We start from the raw sequence: 13,751 nt of genomic DNA on the forward strand, positions 1-13,751 counted from the left end.
ATAGAGAAGAAACTAATCTTCTTGTATCATATTCAACGGAAAGCTGACATGCCCACTTTGTCAGATTGAAGGGTTTGGCAAGTCAGTTGGAGATGTTCCATGCAGGAAATATGCAGTGTTTATGTCTGTTGCTGTGACTGCTGCAAACAGAAAGGAAAATGTTAACTTCAACTCAATACAGGTAGCAGTGTGACCTTTATTGAAGATACTACACTGATTTTATTTAAAAAAAAAAAATGCAGTCCTTTTCACTAATTCTGTTAAAGTTCTGTTCTTATGAATACTTGTAAGAGAGGTAATAGGGCACCAAGTGTCATCAAATTTGATTTATTGCCCCTCATAAAAATTCCACCCCCACCCACCATAACTGGACACCTGTCTTGTACACCCCCACCACCCGTCTAAAGTAACAATTCACACAAATATGAAAACACTCTTATTTGTTTACTTACTCTCATGTACTCTCACAGATGTGAGCTTCAGAGGAAGGCAAGATTATATATTTTGATCTGTTCCTCACACAAATCTGTAATATGACTTTAGAAGAGTTGGAAGATACAGTGAATGACTCACACAGAACACTTTTATGGTGCTTTTATATTGTGTTTTTGCTCTATTTGGAGCATGATAGACCCTGGTCACTGAACTGTTATGACCTTTACTTCAGTTATGACAAAGACATTCATTATTTTGATGCATTTTAATAACTGAAGCACTACACATATGATAGTACTCTTAACAGACTCAAAAAAAGAAATAAAAAAAACGATGTACATCATACTATAATAAGCAGCGAAAGGTTAGATTGTATTCTGTGTGAGAATAAATGGTTTGTTGTCCATTAATGTGACCTACAGTACAGCAAACTCACAAAAATACAAGTCTGCTATTGAAAAATAAAATATACATGAATTAGTAGCAACTATCAGTGAGATCAACCACTGGTTAAACAGCAAAGCACTGTGGAGTTCTTGATGCTCAACATATGTCTGTGTAATTAAATCTGTGTGAAATGATCCTGAATGTTATTTTATAAAATGAACATGAGTTTGTTCAATGAATCAAGCTTCCATCAGCCGTTTCTTTTCAGTCTTCTTATCAACATGATAAACACATCTTCGCTTGGCTTCCTCTCACATGATTTGTGGATTTGAAAAACACTGATTGGTACTTTTACTGTAAATCACCAGAAACACCGGTTTACCTTTAAATCACACCTCTACTCATTTGCAGACTGTCCGACAGATTAAACAGATCATAATCTTGTGTTGTGTGTTTTGAGGTCTGTGTAAAGTTGGTTTCAGTAGGACACTGTAGGCATGCCACCATGAGCTCTAAGCAAAAGAGTAGATGGCCACAGGAGACGTGGGCTCAGAGCTGTCATGGTATGGGCTTCTGTCCATGTTCCTCTTACTGACGCCTGTGTACTCGCCGATGAAAGAGCCATCCTCGTTAAACTCGATCTCTTCACCCTCACCGTACTCCATGAGGCTGTCGTCACTGTTCGTTCTCCTGCCAATGTGCTCGATCGCACCTTGACTGCGTCCCTGTCGATTTTCTTCCTCACTGAGGAGGAAATTATTAATTTGAGGCTAATTTTACAGGGAAGATCTTTCTTATTGCAAACAAAGCACATAAAGCTTAAAGAGATGCATACCGTCTGGTATAGGGCATTGTGGACACTCGTGTTATCCTGATATAGAAGCCAAAAGGTCACAATTAATATAATGTGAAGCAGCAAACATAAACATTACATACAAAACATAAAACATGTGTCAGTAAAAAAATACACTACCGTTCAAAGGTTTGTGGTCAGTAAGTTTTTTTATGCTAACCAAGGCTGCATTTAAAAACATTAATATTGTAAAATATTAATACAATTAAAAACAATTGTTTTCTATTTGAATATATTTTAAAAATTAATTTATTCCTGTGGTGGCAAAGCCACGTTTTCAGCATCATTACTCCAGTCTTCAGTGTCACATGATACTTCAGAAATCATTCTCATAAGCTGATTTGCTGCTCAAGAAACATTCAAGTTCACATTTATCAATGTGTACTGTATAATATTTTTGTGGAAACTGTGATACATTCTTTGATGAGCAGAAAGTTAAAAAGAACAGCAATTATTTGAAATTGAACTCTTTTTCAAATTATTATTATAAATATTCTTACTTTTGAACAATTTAATGCATCTGCTGATTAAAAGTATTCATTTCCCAAACCATTGAACAGTAGTGTAAAAATGGTTTAAAAAACACAATCGTTAGACTGGAATACTTGTAGTGTATTAAAGTACTGTAGTAAAAATATAAGGCCATTTAATTAAACAACCAAAAAAAAAAGTCAACACTGTTAAAAATGACATGAATCATACCTCTCAAGAGACCTTCAGGGGTCCAATCGCAAAAGACATAAAACAAAAATAAAGGAGGAATAAACAACGTGAGAAATGTGTGATGGATGGAGTGATGAAAAAGGAACAATTATTGTGGTATACAGAACATACTGCAAATCAACCTGTGCTAATGTGATTATATTATGATGTAAATTATAGGATTGATTAATTTTTCATCCTCACATGCTGTTTTTATGTAAGTGCATCACTGAAAATAAAGTGTGTCTGTAGTAAATAAACTTAAGAAAACTTTTAACATTTTCAAAATCAAACAAAGTCACCTGTAATCAAACGTTCCATTCTCTCTATCATCCATTGGCTCCAGTGCAAAGTCTCTCTTGTCCCGCACTTATAAAAAAAAAAAATATCAAAATAATGCTTTGCCACGTATATTATATATAATGCATAATAATTACATGCAACTTGTCTCAAGTCCTTTTTATCGCACCTGGGTACTTTCCTCCTCGGCTCCTCTTGATGAAAAAGACTATGAGCATGATAAGAACAAGGAGAGCGACTGCACACATTAAGCCAATGAACCAACCCTGCGTCACAATGTCCACTTGATCCCGGGTATATTCTGTTCATGCACACAGCCAATCATGCAGACATGTTAGGAATTATGTTTACAGAACAATGACCATATGAATGTAAACGAAGACACCTTACCCTCAGTTGTAAAATGGGGTGATTCCTCTGTGAACGCCTCCCCGACTCCAACCTCGGTTTGTGCTGCCAGTGAGAACTTGTATCGCGTGTAACGGTCAAATCGCCGCAAGGAGAAGTAGGTGATGTTCGGAGGAACGTATTCAACCTGGATTCTGTCGCCCAGGGTGACGTTCACTACAGAGAAATTGTGATCACAGTCTTGTAAGGCTAGATACCATTAAGATCCCTGATTTGTGTGGTCATTTAGACATTTTCTAGTAATAAACAAACAACAAAATGTTAATGATTACAAAATAAAATAAAATAAAATGCTTCAGAAAAAATACAAATAATGTCATAATTTTAAGTAATGCTATTTGGGGGGAAAGACATGCAATTTTTGGGCATTTTTGATAATAAAAAATAATGTTTTTTACCACAGTAAACTAAATATTAGTTCAAGAGACCGTCAAAATGATGATGTCATGAGAACAGTTTATATAATTTACACATATACTACCATTCAAAAGTTTATAGTCATTAATTTTTTTTAAATAAATTAATATTTTATTTAGCAAGAATGCATTAAATTGATTAGCAATAAAGACATTTATAAAGCTACAAAAGATTTCCATTTTAAATAAATTCTGTTCTTTTGAAATTTCTATTCATAAAAAAAAATAAAAAATCCTGGAAAAAGGTAACACGATTTCCACAAAAATATTAAGCAGCACAACTGTTTTCAACATGGATAATAATAAGAAATATTTTTTGAGTATCAAATCAGCATATTAGAACGATTTCTGAAGGAGCATGTGGCACTGAAGACTGGAGTAATGATGCTGAAAATTCAGATTTGCCATAACAGGAATAAATTACTTTTCAAAATACATTAAAATAGAAAACATTTTTAAATTGTAATAAGATTTCACAGTATTACTATCAGACTGTATTTTTGATCAAATAAATTCAGCCTTGGTGAGCTGAATAGATTTCTTTCCAACAAATTTGGGTGTCAGACAAAACTGAATTTGTGACTCTAATGCTTTTTAAAAAGTCATGAGAAGTGATGTAAGTGCACTTACATGTCTGATATTTGAGAATATATCCGGTCAGAATGCCATTGGGTTCTGCAGGTTCTTCCCAGTCCAGGTAAATGGTGTCATAGTGGCGGTGCATGATTCTGAATGATCTGGGAATTGAGGGCACTACAGTGGAAAGGAAGGTGCATGTAAGAAGTCAAGTATGTGTTCGATGTGTTATAATGTTAAGTGAACAGTTTAATACCTCCTTCAGGCGTCTGAAACTCAATGGTGTTGCTGGGCGGACCCTCATAGCGATTATTGGCCACTACAATATACATTCTGTAGTTACTATACGGTACAAGACCAGTCAGGGTCCCAGACAAACGAGGTCCATTAGCTTTAAAACTCTTGGTCTTAATCCTCCTGCTCACAGTGTGCCAGGGCAGGCGACTGTTCTCTCTCCAGTAATAAACCTGAGAAACCAACCACAGCTCCTTCAGCAGCCCATAACATTTACTGCATGCAAATGAACTGACCTGTGCATCTAAGAAGGCATACTTTGTACTCCTTTATTTCACCCATGATGTCAGCTCGTGACACTGGTTCCCAATGGACTGTCAGCGTTGAGCTCTCGATGTCTGACACGCTCAGGTCAGATGGAGCAGCAACAGGACCTGTTAGAGAACCCAATATGAGTGAAACACTGACTCACATCTCTTTTTCTAATGTATGTTGAACAGAACTTTAGGGTTAATGAAGTAGATGTGAACTTACGGTCCTCCCCAGAGTAGCCAAGCACAATAGTGGATTCTGGGCCATAGCCGAAGAAGTTGACGGCCTGAACTTTAATCTCATAGGGTGTGAAGGTGTCAGTGTCATAGATGATGTAGCTACACCACCAGTATGTTGTGTAGTTCTTCCACTCTTCCCTTGAATCCCTTCGTCTCCACCAAACCATGTAGCCCAGTTTCGGCCCATTCCATTCTCTGTACTCCAGTGGCTTCAGACACAACCAATACATCACAGTTAATATAAATCATATGCATGAGATTACATCACAGTCAGCATCTCTGACTACAATCAATCAACAGTACATCACCTCCCAGCTGATCTCCATGTTATTTCTGAACACTCCACTTCCCATTCCTTGGATGTTCCTTGGGATGGCATCAGGCACTAAAGACACAAAACATAACTCAATATATAACATAACATAACATAACATAACATAACATAACATAACATAATAATATACCATTCAAAGTTTTTTTTTAAAGAAATTGATACAGTTATTCAGCAAGGATGCATTCAATTTATCAAAAGTTACAGTAAAAAACATTTATAATATTACAAAAGATTTCTATTTTAAATAAATGCTGTTATTTCGAATGTTTTATTCATCAAAGTATCTTGAAAACATTTATCATGGTTTCCACAAAAATATTAAGCAGCACAACTGTTTTCAACATCGATAATAATAATAAATGTTTCTTGAGCAGCAAATCTGTATATTAGAATAATTTTTAAAGATTAATGTGACACTGAAGACTGGAGTAATGATGCTGAAACTTCAGCTTTGCGTCACAGGAATAAATTACATTTTACATTATATAAAACATAGAAAACAGCCATTCTAAAATATTTCACAATAATGGCCTGTTCACACCAAGAACGATAACTATATTGATAACTATATAAGTGTCCATGCCAACGTATGATAACATTTTGTTTATTATAAGCATATGCTGCAGTTTTGTTGTCTGTCTCTTTAAATGTCAAAGCTCTTTAAAATCAGGTGGATTCTGATTGGCTGTTAACGTTTTTATCATTCATCATTCTGAAAGTGATTCCTCTGTGTTGTAATCATTATAGTTGTGGTGTGGACTTTGCTACTATTTTAAAATTTAGAATTTTTTTTTAAACTATATCTTTATTGTTATCATTATAGTTGTCGTCCTTGGTGTGAATGGACCTTGTCTGTAGTTGTGATTGACAAAAAAAAAAATCTTACCGACCCCAAAATTTTGAACGAGAATAGAATAGAATAGAACAGAACAGAACAATAGAATAAGGACCTACCAGCTCCTCCTGTCTGGTAGTATTCAGATGGCCAGCTGGGTTTACTGGGACCTATACCGTTTACAGCGATGACCCGGAATCTGTACTCTACAAACGGTGTCAGCTGTAAAATGACAGAGTTTAGGCTCCCCGGGTAGCTGGACAGGTTCTTCCAGCCGCTTGGCAGCAGCCAATAGTCTGCAAGGAGATCTTCGGTATATTGAACCAGGTACTCTAAAAGAGAATTCATTCAGAATTATGTCATTGTAAGGCTAGATTGTTTCACATTTTTGTTTGCATCTATGTTTATGTAGATGTGTGTGCCTTTAATAGGACTGTGGTTGCTCAGTCCTGGTACCCAGGTGAGTCTAACGCTCCTCTCTGATGGGTCTGATATCTCTAGGTCACTGGGCGGGTCTGGACGATCTGAAAGCAAAAGTATACATGAATAATATGCTCATGTTTATACTGCATACATGTATAGAAATGGTATATGTGCTAGTACCCATCACAGTGAGTTTGGCTGAGGCAGTGACCTCCTCCAGTTCACTTTTAACCCTGCAGGTGTAGACGCCTTCATCTCGTCTGTACACATCAGCAATGCTCAGAGAATCCTCATCCTTGGTCATCCTGTAAGACACAAAGCAGTCAAATACAGTCTCTTTTACTGCAGTAAACCACTAGAATAATTAATGAAGTAATTAATGAATTAAAACCACTAGAATAATTAATTAATTAATGTTACATCTGTGCCTGTGGCCAGATGTGACAATTTGTTGTGTTTACCTCCTTCCTAAGATCAAGAACTTCTTGTCCTTAAGCCAAGTGACGGTGACATCCAGAGTTGAGTCAAATTTAATCTTACAATCAAAACGAGCCAGACTTCCTCTTATGACTACAGTATTGTGTGGGGCACGAACGATTTTAATGGGCTCTATAAAATAAAAATACATTTAGTCTTCAAACAATCAGGTCAACTTGGGTTATTATGACACATAAAACATTAAGTAAAATGGAGAATCAAGTATCTGTAAAGCAAAAAGTTTGAATTTTCTTCTTGGCTAATTATTTTGATGTCTTAAATGGACACAGGTGCATATGAAATATAGGTATGTTAGGTAGACATTTCAAAGAAGAAACTCTTCTAGATACTGACCTTTGACCTCTAGTTGGACCTCCTTCTCATCTCGTCCAATGACATTGCTTGCAACACACACATAGCTTCCCTGATCTTGTAGCTTTGTATTTCTGATTTCCAGTGTACCATTTGGAAGAATCCTATGACGACTTCCCTCTAAGGTACCTAGTCCTCCTTTTGACCTATACACACGTTGATTGGAAACTGTGTTATGTACACTTTTGAATTTTTTTATGCAATTACTGCTTGTTTTGTTTATTCACACCATTACAATAGACATATCTCCTGTTTTTATGCTTGTATTTGTGGCAATTTAAAATGATAGTAAGACAATATATTTACCAACGCAGGTCAGGTTTCGGAGACCCAAAATATGGGCAGTCTAAATGAGTATGATTGCCTTCAGTTGTTTTAATGAGTTCATCTCTGGGACCTAACAGGCGAGGTCTCATATCTGCCGACAACATAGTAAAATTGCAATTATTCATTAAAGCTGATGGTGCATGTAAATTCTAGCTTCTTCTAGCTCTTACCCATTACAGCCAAGAAAGCGTTTGCCATGATATAGCCGTACTGGTTTGAAGCATTGCACTGGAACACAGCAGCGCTGTCTGGAACCACAGCCCTGAACGTCAAAGTGTCTCCTGAAACCTGTCTGCCTGGACTCTTAGGAGCATCTAAAGTAAACACAGAAAAAATGAGCATTAAAAAGCTTAGCAGTGCACCTGGTTCTTTATGAAGCTGTTTTTTTCCTCACCACTGATTGGCTCTCCATTAACCAGCCACTGTATCTGTGGTCGAGGAATTCCATCGGCTCTACACACTATACTACCACTGTCATCACGAGACAAAACCAGACTCTCAGGTTTCTCCACCCAGAATGGAACCGCTGCAGATGGAAAGAGAATTGAGAATAGATAGCGATCTTGATTTTGTCATTCATTAAGTAATACTTCAAATAAAATTTAGTCATTGTTTAGTCATCTTCATATTGTTCCATAATGCTTATGTTTTGGTATAGATTTGTGTTTTTGAGCACCAAATCAGCATATTATAATGATTTCTGAAGGATCATGTGACATTGAAGACTGGAGAAATTACTCCTGAAAATTCAGCTTTACCATCACAAGAATAAAGTTAAAAACTTAAGATATATCCAAATAGAAATTTATTTCAAATTGCAATAATATTTAACATTTCTGTTTTTGGTCAAACAAATGCAGCCTTACTGAGCATTAGAGACTTCCTTTAAAAATATTTTTTAATTATACAGGCCTCAAAACTTTTGAACAGTACTATGAAAATGGAAGCAGGTGTAATGTCACTTATGTTAGATGATGTTTTAAACGTCAAAGCTGATGTGATGAGGTGAAATGTGTCAAATTTGATTGTTAAATTCTTTGATTTTTAGTGAATAAAGACAAAAATGTTGGTCTGCTCCTCGCACAATGTATACGTAAAATATATAGTTGTTTGGAATGTCATTATGGTGCTTTTATAATGTGCTTTTGTTCAGTGACAGATGTGGTCTTGTCACTATGAAGCATTAACTGGAATCGTATGGAAAAGAACAGCGTAAACTTTCTTCAGATTCTCTATTTGGGTTCTATAGAAAAGAATGAACAACAGATTTTTGGGTAAATCCACATAGTGACAGTTACGAACAATAATAATAAAGTAATGAAGTATTCTACATTTGACCCTGACAGTGATGACGTGGTCCAGGCTGCCCATCCTGTTTGAAGCGGTGCAGATGTAGTCTCCTCCATCATCCATAGAGACGTTCTTTATTCTAAGTGTCTTATTAAAGTTTTCCAACTTCTTTCCTGTCATGGACATCTCCTCCCAATCTTTAGTCCACTTGATGAAGGGAGTTGGACTGCAAGAAAAAAGAGAGAATCAGAGTTACTAATGGTTAAAAGCAGGTTTCACAACAAGCTAATCAAATAATCAACTGCATTCAACTGGTCTCAGAAAACAGATATGTCATCAAAATGATATTAAAACTCACACTCCAGCAGCAAAACACTCCACAATAAGCTCTTCCCCCAGCATCGCAATGGTTGTGCTGGCGGTTCCTTTGGGTTTCAGAAACTTGGGTGCCGTATGGGCTGCCATGCGAGCTACATAGACATAAAATAAAACACAAATTTGACAGAGAACTTGACACTTTACAAACCTGGCCAAAGCAGACGTGACTAGTTAGTGGATCAGTCTGTTGAGTGTTTACAATAAAGAAGCATAAGAGTCCTAACTCACCATGGCGTTAGACTGTTAGATGGATTTAATCATGGCTCTTCCTCAAACTGAACACACACAGACAGGCATGGGGGAATATTAAACCAGATTTGCTTAAAGAATAATCCCAAAGCAGAATGAAAATAATTCATCACACAGACCTGTAAGCACCTGCAGAATGAGGGGCGGTTTCTGCTGGATGGTGTTTGTGAAGGGGAAGCGCGCAACACAGACATAGTTTGTAAGAGCATCTTCTGCTACGATACTGGAGAAGTACAGATCTCCATTTTCTGCCTTTGATACTCGACGGTCCTGACGGATTGGTGCCATGGCTGTGGAATAAAATGAAATTGGATACAAACCATAGCCAGTATATTTAAAGGTGTATTTAAGGTTCAACAAACATAACAGTTGAATTGAAGACTTGTTATACAGATACAGTACCATTTAATAGTGTGGGCTCGGTAAAATTTGTGAATGCGTTTTAAATAATTCTCTTTCAGTTTTCCTTCAATAATCACTGAAAACAGTTGTGCTGCTTAATAATTTAGTGGAAACAATGGTACAATTTTTTACATCCTAGTACAACTTAGCACTGACTCTGATGCTTCCAAAGCAACTTTAGATCATTTTAGCTTTCATATCAGAAACATCTAAGCTGGAGACTTACTGCTGTTCAGCCAGTAAGTGCCAGGTTTTGGAGGACCTACAGGAGGATTGCAGGGAAGGATGAGAGGAAGTCCAACCACCACTGAGACTGGCTCCAGATACTCCTTCAACCATGTACGGGCCTCTGATCACAGAAATGACATGTTCAAAAAACCCATTTACCAAATGCTATTGCTGTGAATTAACAATTGCATGCTGTGTAAGGGCTTACTGGAGACACGCAGGTTGATGTAACTGGACAGAGCAGAGCCAAACTCATTAGTCGCCGTGCACTGATAGACACCCTCATAGTCATTAGGACGACCCCAGAAGAAAATCTCTAATGTGCCAGAACGCCACCTCATGCTGACTTGAGGATCTCGAGCCACATTCAGGTACACTCCATTACGTGTCCATGTGAAGCTACGTGCAATAAGTGTCATTTATCAGTCAATGTATACATTTTACCTTGTGATCAATCAATATTTTAGCACTTTTTACACAACCAAACAAAGGCAAATCATAGGGAGACAAAGGCCAAAAAAGGTCTAGACATGGCAATTAACCTAGTTAGTCCAATAAAAGACTTGACATTTATTATTATATATTACAATGTGTGGACACTAAAGTGCTTGTTGGATACTTACACTGGAGGTGGATTCCCTGTTGCTTCACACTCCACTATAATAGGGTCAACAGGATCTACTATGTAGTCTTGAGGACTCTCTTTAAAGATCATTGGAGGCTGCCTGACTGTGGGGATATACAGTACACATAAAAATATAATGTTAAATGAATTAAAAGGACAACGTATGAGAATAAACAATGAACTTTGGTCACAAGGCCAGCTGTGGACAAGTTCCAAATAGCAGTTCCTCACCATCAGGAGGAATGTCCATGGCTAAAATCCATGTTTGCTGTAGGATAGTAAGTATGGCAGGAATCCTCCAACACTTCAGAGCTCTCATCTCTGCTGTGTACCTTATCGTGACCTAAAGAACAGAGAAAATACTAGCACCAGTACTAAGATAACTACAAAATACTCAAGTATTGCCCTACATATGCTTGTCTTGAATATCCTTTTTTGTTAATTCATAACTAATCTGTTTTCATAATTATTAATACTTTGTTTTGTTTTGTTTTGTATGAGTTGCGTAGAAGTTAATGGTAATCCATGAAAACGCTCGCTGCTATAGCGTTTGTAATGATGAAGCACATAAAACAAACTATCCCATATGCAAATGAATCGCTTGTTGTATTATTTTTCAGTTCCCGCCCTCTTCCGCTTTCCGCAACTGAGCCAAAAGGGTCTGGCTGCAGCTTGGCGCTTGCACTCTCAGATGTGCATTCTCAGGCTTGCACTCTTAGACACTTGCACTTCCGCTAGCGACGTCACTTGCAGTCTTTATTATTTTTTATTTTGTTCTATTTATTGATTACTTTTTGTTTGAATCTCTCAACATTTTACAACAGTAGCCAGGTGGTGAAGACAAGAAAAAAGAAACTAAATTACGAAGTCACTTGCAATAGCCACTTGCACTCTCCGACACCTGCGACGTCACTTGCAATCGACACAAATCGTGCGTGTTGTCAATGGAGACAAGACGCTGTGGTGGTGATGATTTAATGATTATTTATTTTATTTATTTATTTAGTCATTTATTAGAGGCTTTTATCCAAAGCGACTTACAAATGAGGGCAACAGAAGCAATCAATAAAAAAAAAATATATATATATATACACACACACACACACACACACAAAAATAATAAAGACTGCAAGTGACATCGCTAGCGGAAGTGCAAGTGTCTGAGAGTGCAAGCCTGAGAATGCACGTCTGAGAGTGCAAGCGCCAAGCTGCAGCCAGACCCTTCTCCAACTGAGAGCTATTTGCATTTACGCACCTCCGTACCCTGTGCGTAATCCTACTGCGTCAATGATAGTGTTACATTCAGAACAAGCACAAACGTGTTTATTTTTACATTTTAAAATGTAAAACCCGCTGAATTGTACATTACATGTGTATGTTTAATATACGATGATATTAATATGTTTAAAGAAACAGCCGTTTAATTATAAACGGACCAGATAAAAGACCAACAACAGGAAAATATTGAACTAGGCATGGATAATTTAATACGATATACATATACAAATACATAATGCACCTGTGTTTATAAAATAGCATAATTTACTTACTGCATTCTACATCACAAGTTTCCTAAAGTGGGAAAACAATAGCCTATGTGTATAATTACACAAACTAGCATAGCCTACCAACTGAACTGGAGTACCCAGGATTCACAAAATCTTCTTTATCCGTGTCAGCAGTTCATTTCACAGTGCTACAATAAAAACAAATATGATATATTATTCAAATAATGATATATTATACAAATACACATTTGTCAAGTACACCATCTGGAGATTGTTACCTTTTATATCAGCCCTGCAGTTTGTTTCCTCATTATGCTAATATTAATCTGTCATCATTGTCCCATTTTCCAAAAAAGGGCATTCCAATACCAAATGTATTTGTTGCATTCAAATAGGTCCAAAACAATGTCAATCCAAGCAGATGGCTTCTGTAATGTATACCTCTCCAACTAACATCCCTCTTCATTGTCTTCATCCATTTGCCCACTTTACCCATGAACCATGAATGACGTCCCACCCCCTCCATCTCTCTCTCTCTCTCTCTCTCTCTCTCTCTCTCTCTCAGTATACTTATGGAAGGTGTCCAAAAACAGCAAAATACATGTTAGTTATAGTGACAAAGGATTTACTGTAAAAATAGCTCTCTCTCTCTCTCTCTCTCTCTCTCTCTCTCTCAGTATACTTATGGAAGGTGTCCAAAAACAGCAAAATACATGTTAGTTATAGTGACAAAGGATTTACTGTAAAAATAGTGATTCAAGTCTTTATTTTAATTTCTGCCCTTTTATTAATTATCTTGTCATATTAACATAGGCCTTAAATAGCCAAATTCAGCTGAAAGATATTTTGCATTCTTTCTGATTATGACATCAATGTGTGGGTCTCATTGTTTGGTCCTGAAAAACTAAGCTAACTCATAATGAATGAAATGTTTGTTTCGCAGTGAAAATTTAAATGCGGTCATGCGACTCGTGACTGCATTTAAAAGAGATTTAAATCAGCTTTAATAAACTGGTACTCTTTTGTGTACTTTAAATATCCACTTTAACTGTATAACGCTTTAAACTTATTTAACATAAATGATCGTGGTCAAAAACAGAAAAAGTTGAATGAACTCCATGTCACAACAACGTCCAAGAGGGCAGAGCTTGACTCAGGAGAGAAGATGTGGGTGGAAACAGGATCTCAACCACTGAAACACATTCCCAACCCACATTGGCTCAGGCATCCAGGGACGCATAAAGTACAATATGCCAGTACGGCCTTACTGTACACTCCACAGATGACCTAATACGATGAAAGAACAAAAAAGTTCTTGAGTCAGCTCACTTAGTGAACAGAGACATAAGCATGATCTAATTCTGGTCATGTTCCTCAGTGGACAACGGTGCGTATGACATCAGCAGCGCTGCAGTGCCATGCACTAAACTGTACAGTGCAG

At 37.0% G+C, this 13,751-nt stretch overlaps 1 protein-coding gene across 1 annotated transcript; it reads right to left on the minus strand.

Moving 5' to 3' along the window:
- Positions 1-799: 799 nt before the first annotated feature.
- Positions 800-12,800, minus strand: LOC107672057 (neurofascin-like). Its single transcript, XM_016465148.1, has 28 exons — positions 12,589-12,800; positions 12,431-12,498; positions 11,034-11,145; positions 10,801-10,906; positions 10,386-10,576; positions 10,176-10,298; positions 9,667-9,837; positions 9,279-9,390; positions 8,962-9,146; positions 8,025-8,156; positions 7,801-7,944; positions 7,610-7,721; positions 7,286-7,449; positions 6,916-7,063; positions 6,635-6,759; positions 6,454-6,555; positions 6,151-6,363; positions 5,171-5,247; positions 4,846-5,071; positions 4,630-4,745; positions 4,334-4,544; positions 4,132-4,254; positions 3,068-3,241; positions 2,847-2,978; positions 2,680-2,746; positions 2,378-2,389; positions 1,658-1,693; positions 800-1,566 (listed from the first exon to the last, which is right to left on the minus strand). The coding sequence occupies exons 3-28, from the start codon at positions 11,119-11,121 to the stop codon at positions 1,335-1,337; spliced, it is 3,522 nt and encodes a 1,173-aa protein (XP_016320634.1). The 5' UTR covers positions 11,122-11,145; positions 12,431-12,498; positions 12,589-12,800; the 3' UTR covers positions 800-1,334.
- Positions 12,801-13,751: the final 951 nt, after the last annotated feature.

This window comes from Sinocyclocheilus anshuiensis, unplaced genomic scaffold (genome assembly GCF_001515605.1).
Source record: "Sinocyclocheilus anshuiensis isolate Anshui unplaced genomic scaffold, SAMN03320099.WGS_v1.1 scaffold1053, whole genome shotgun sequence".
NCBI lineage: Eukaryota > Metazoa > Chordata > Actinopteri > Cypriniformes > Cyprinidae > Sinocyclocheilus > Sinocyclocheilus anshuiensis.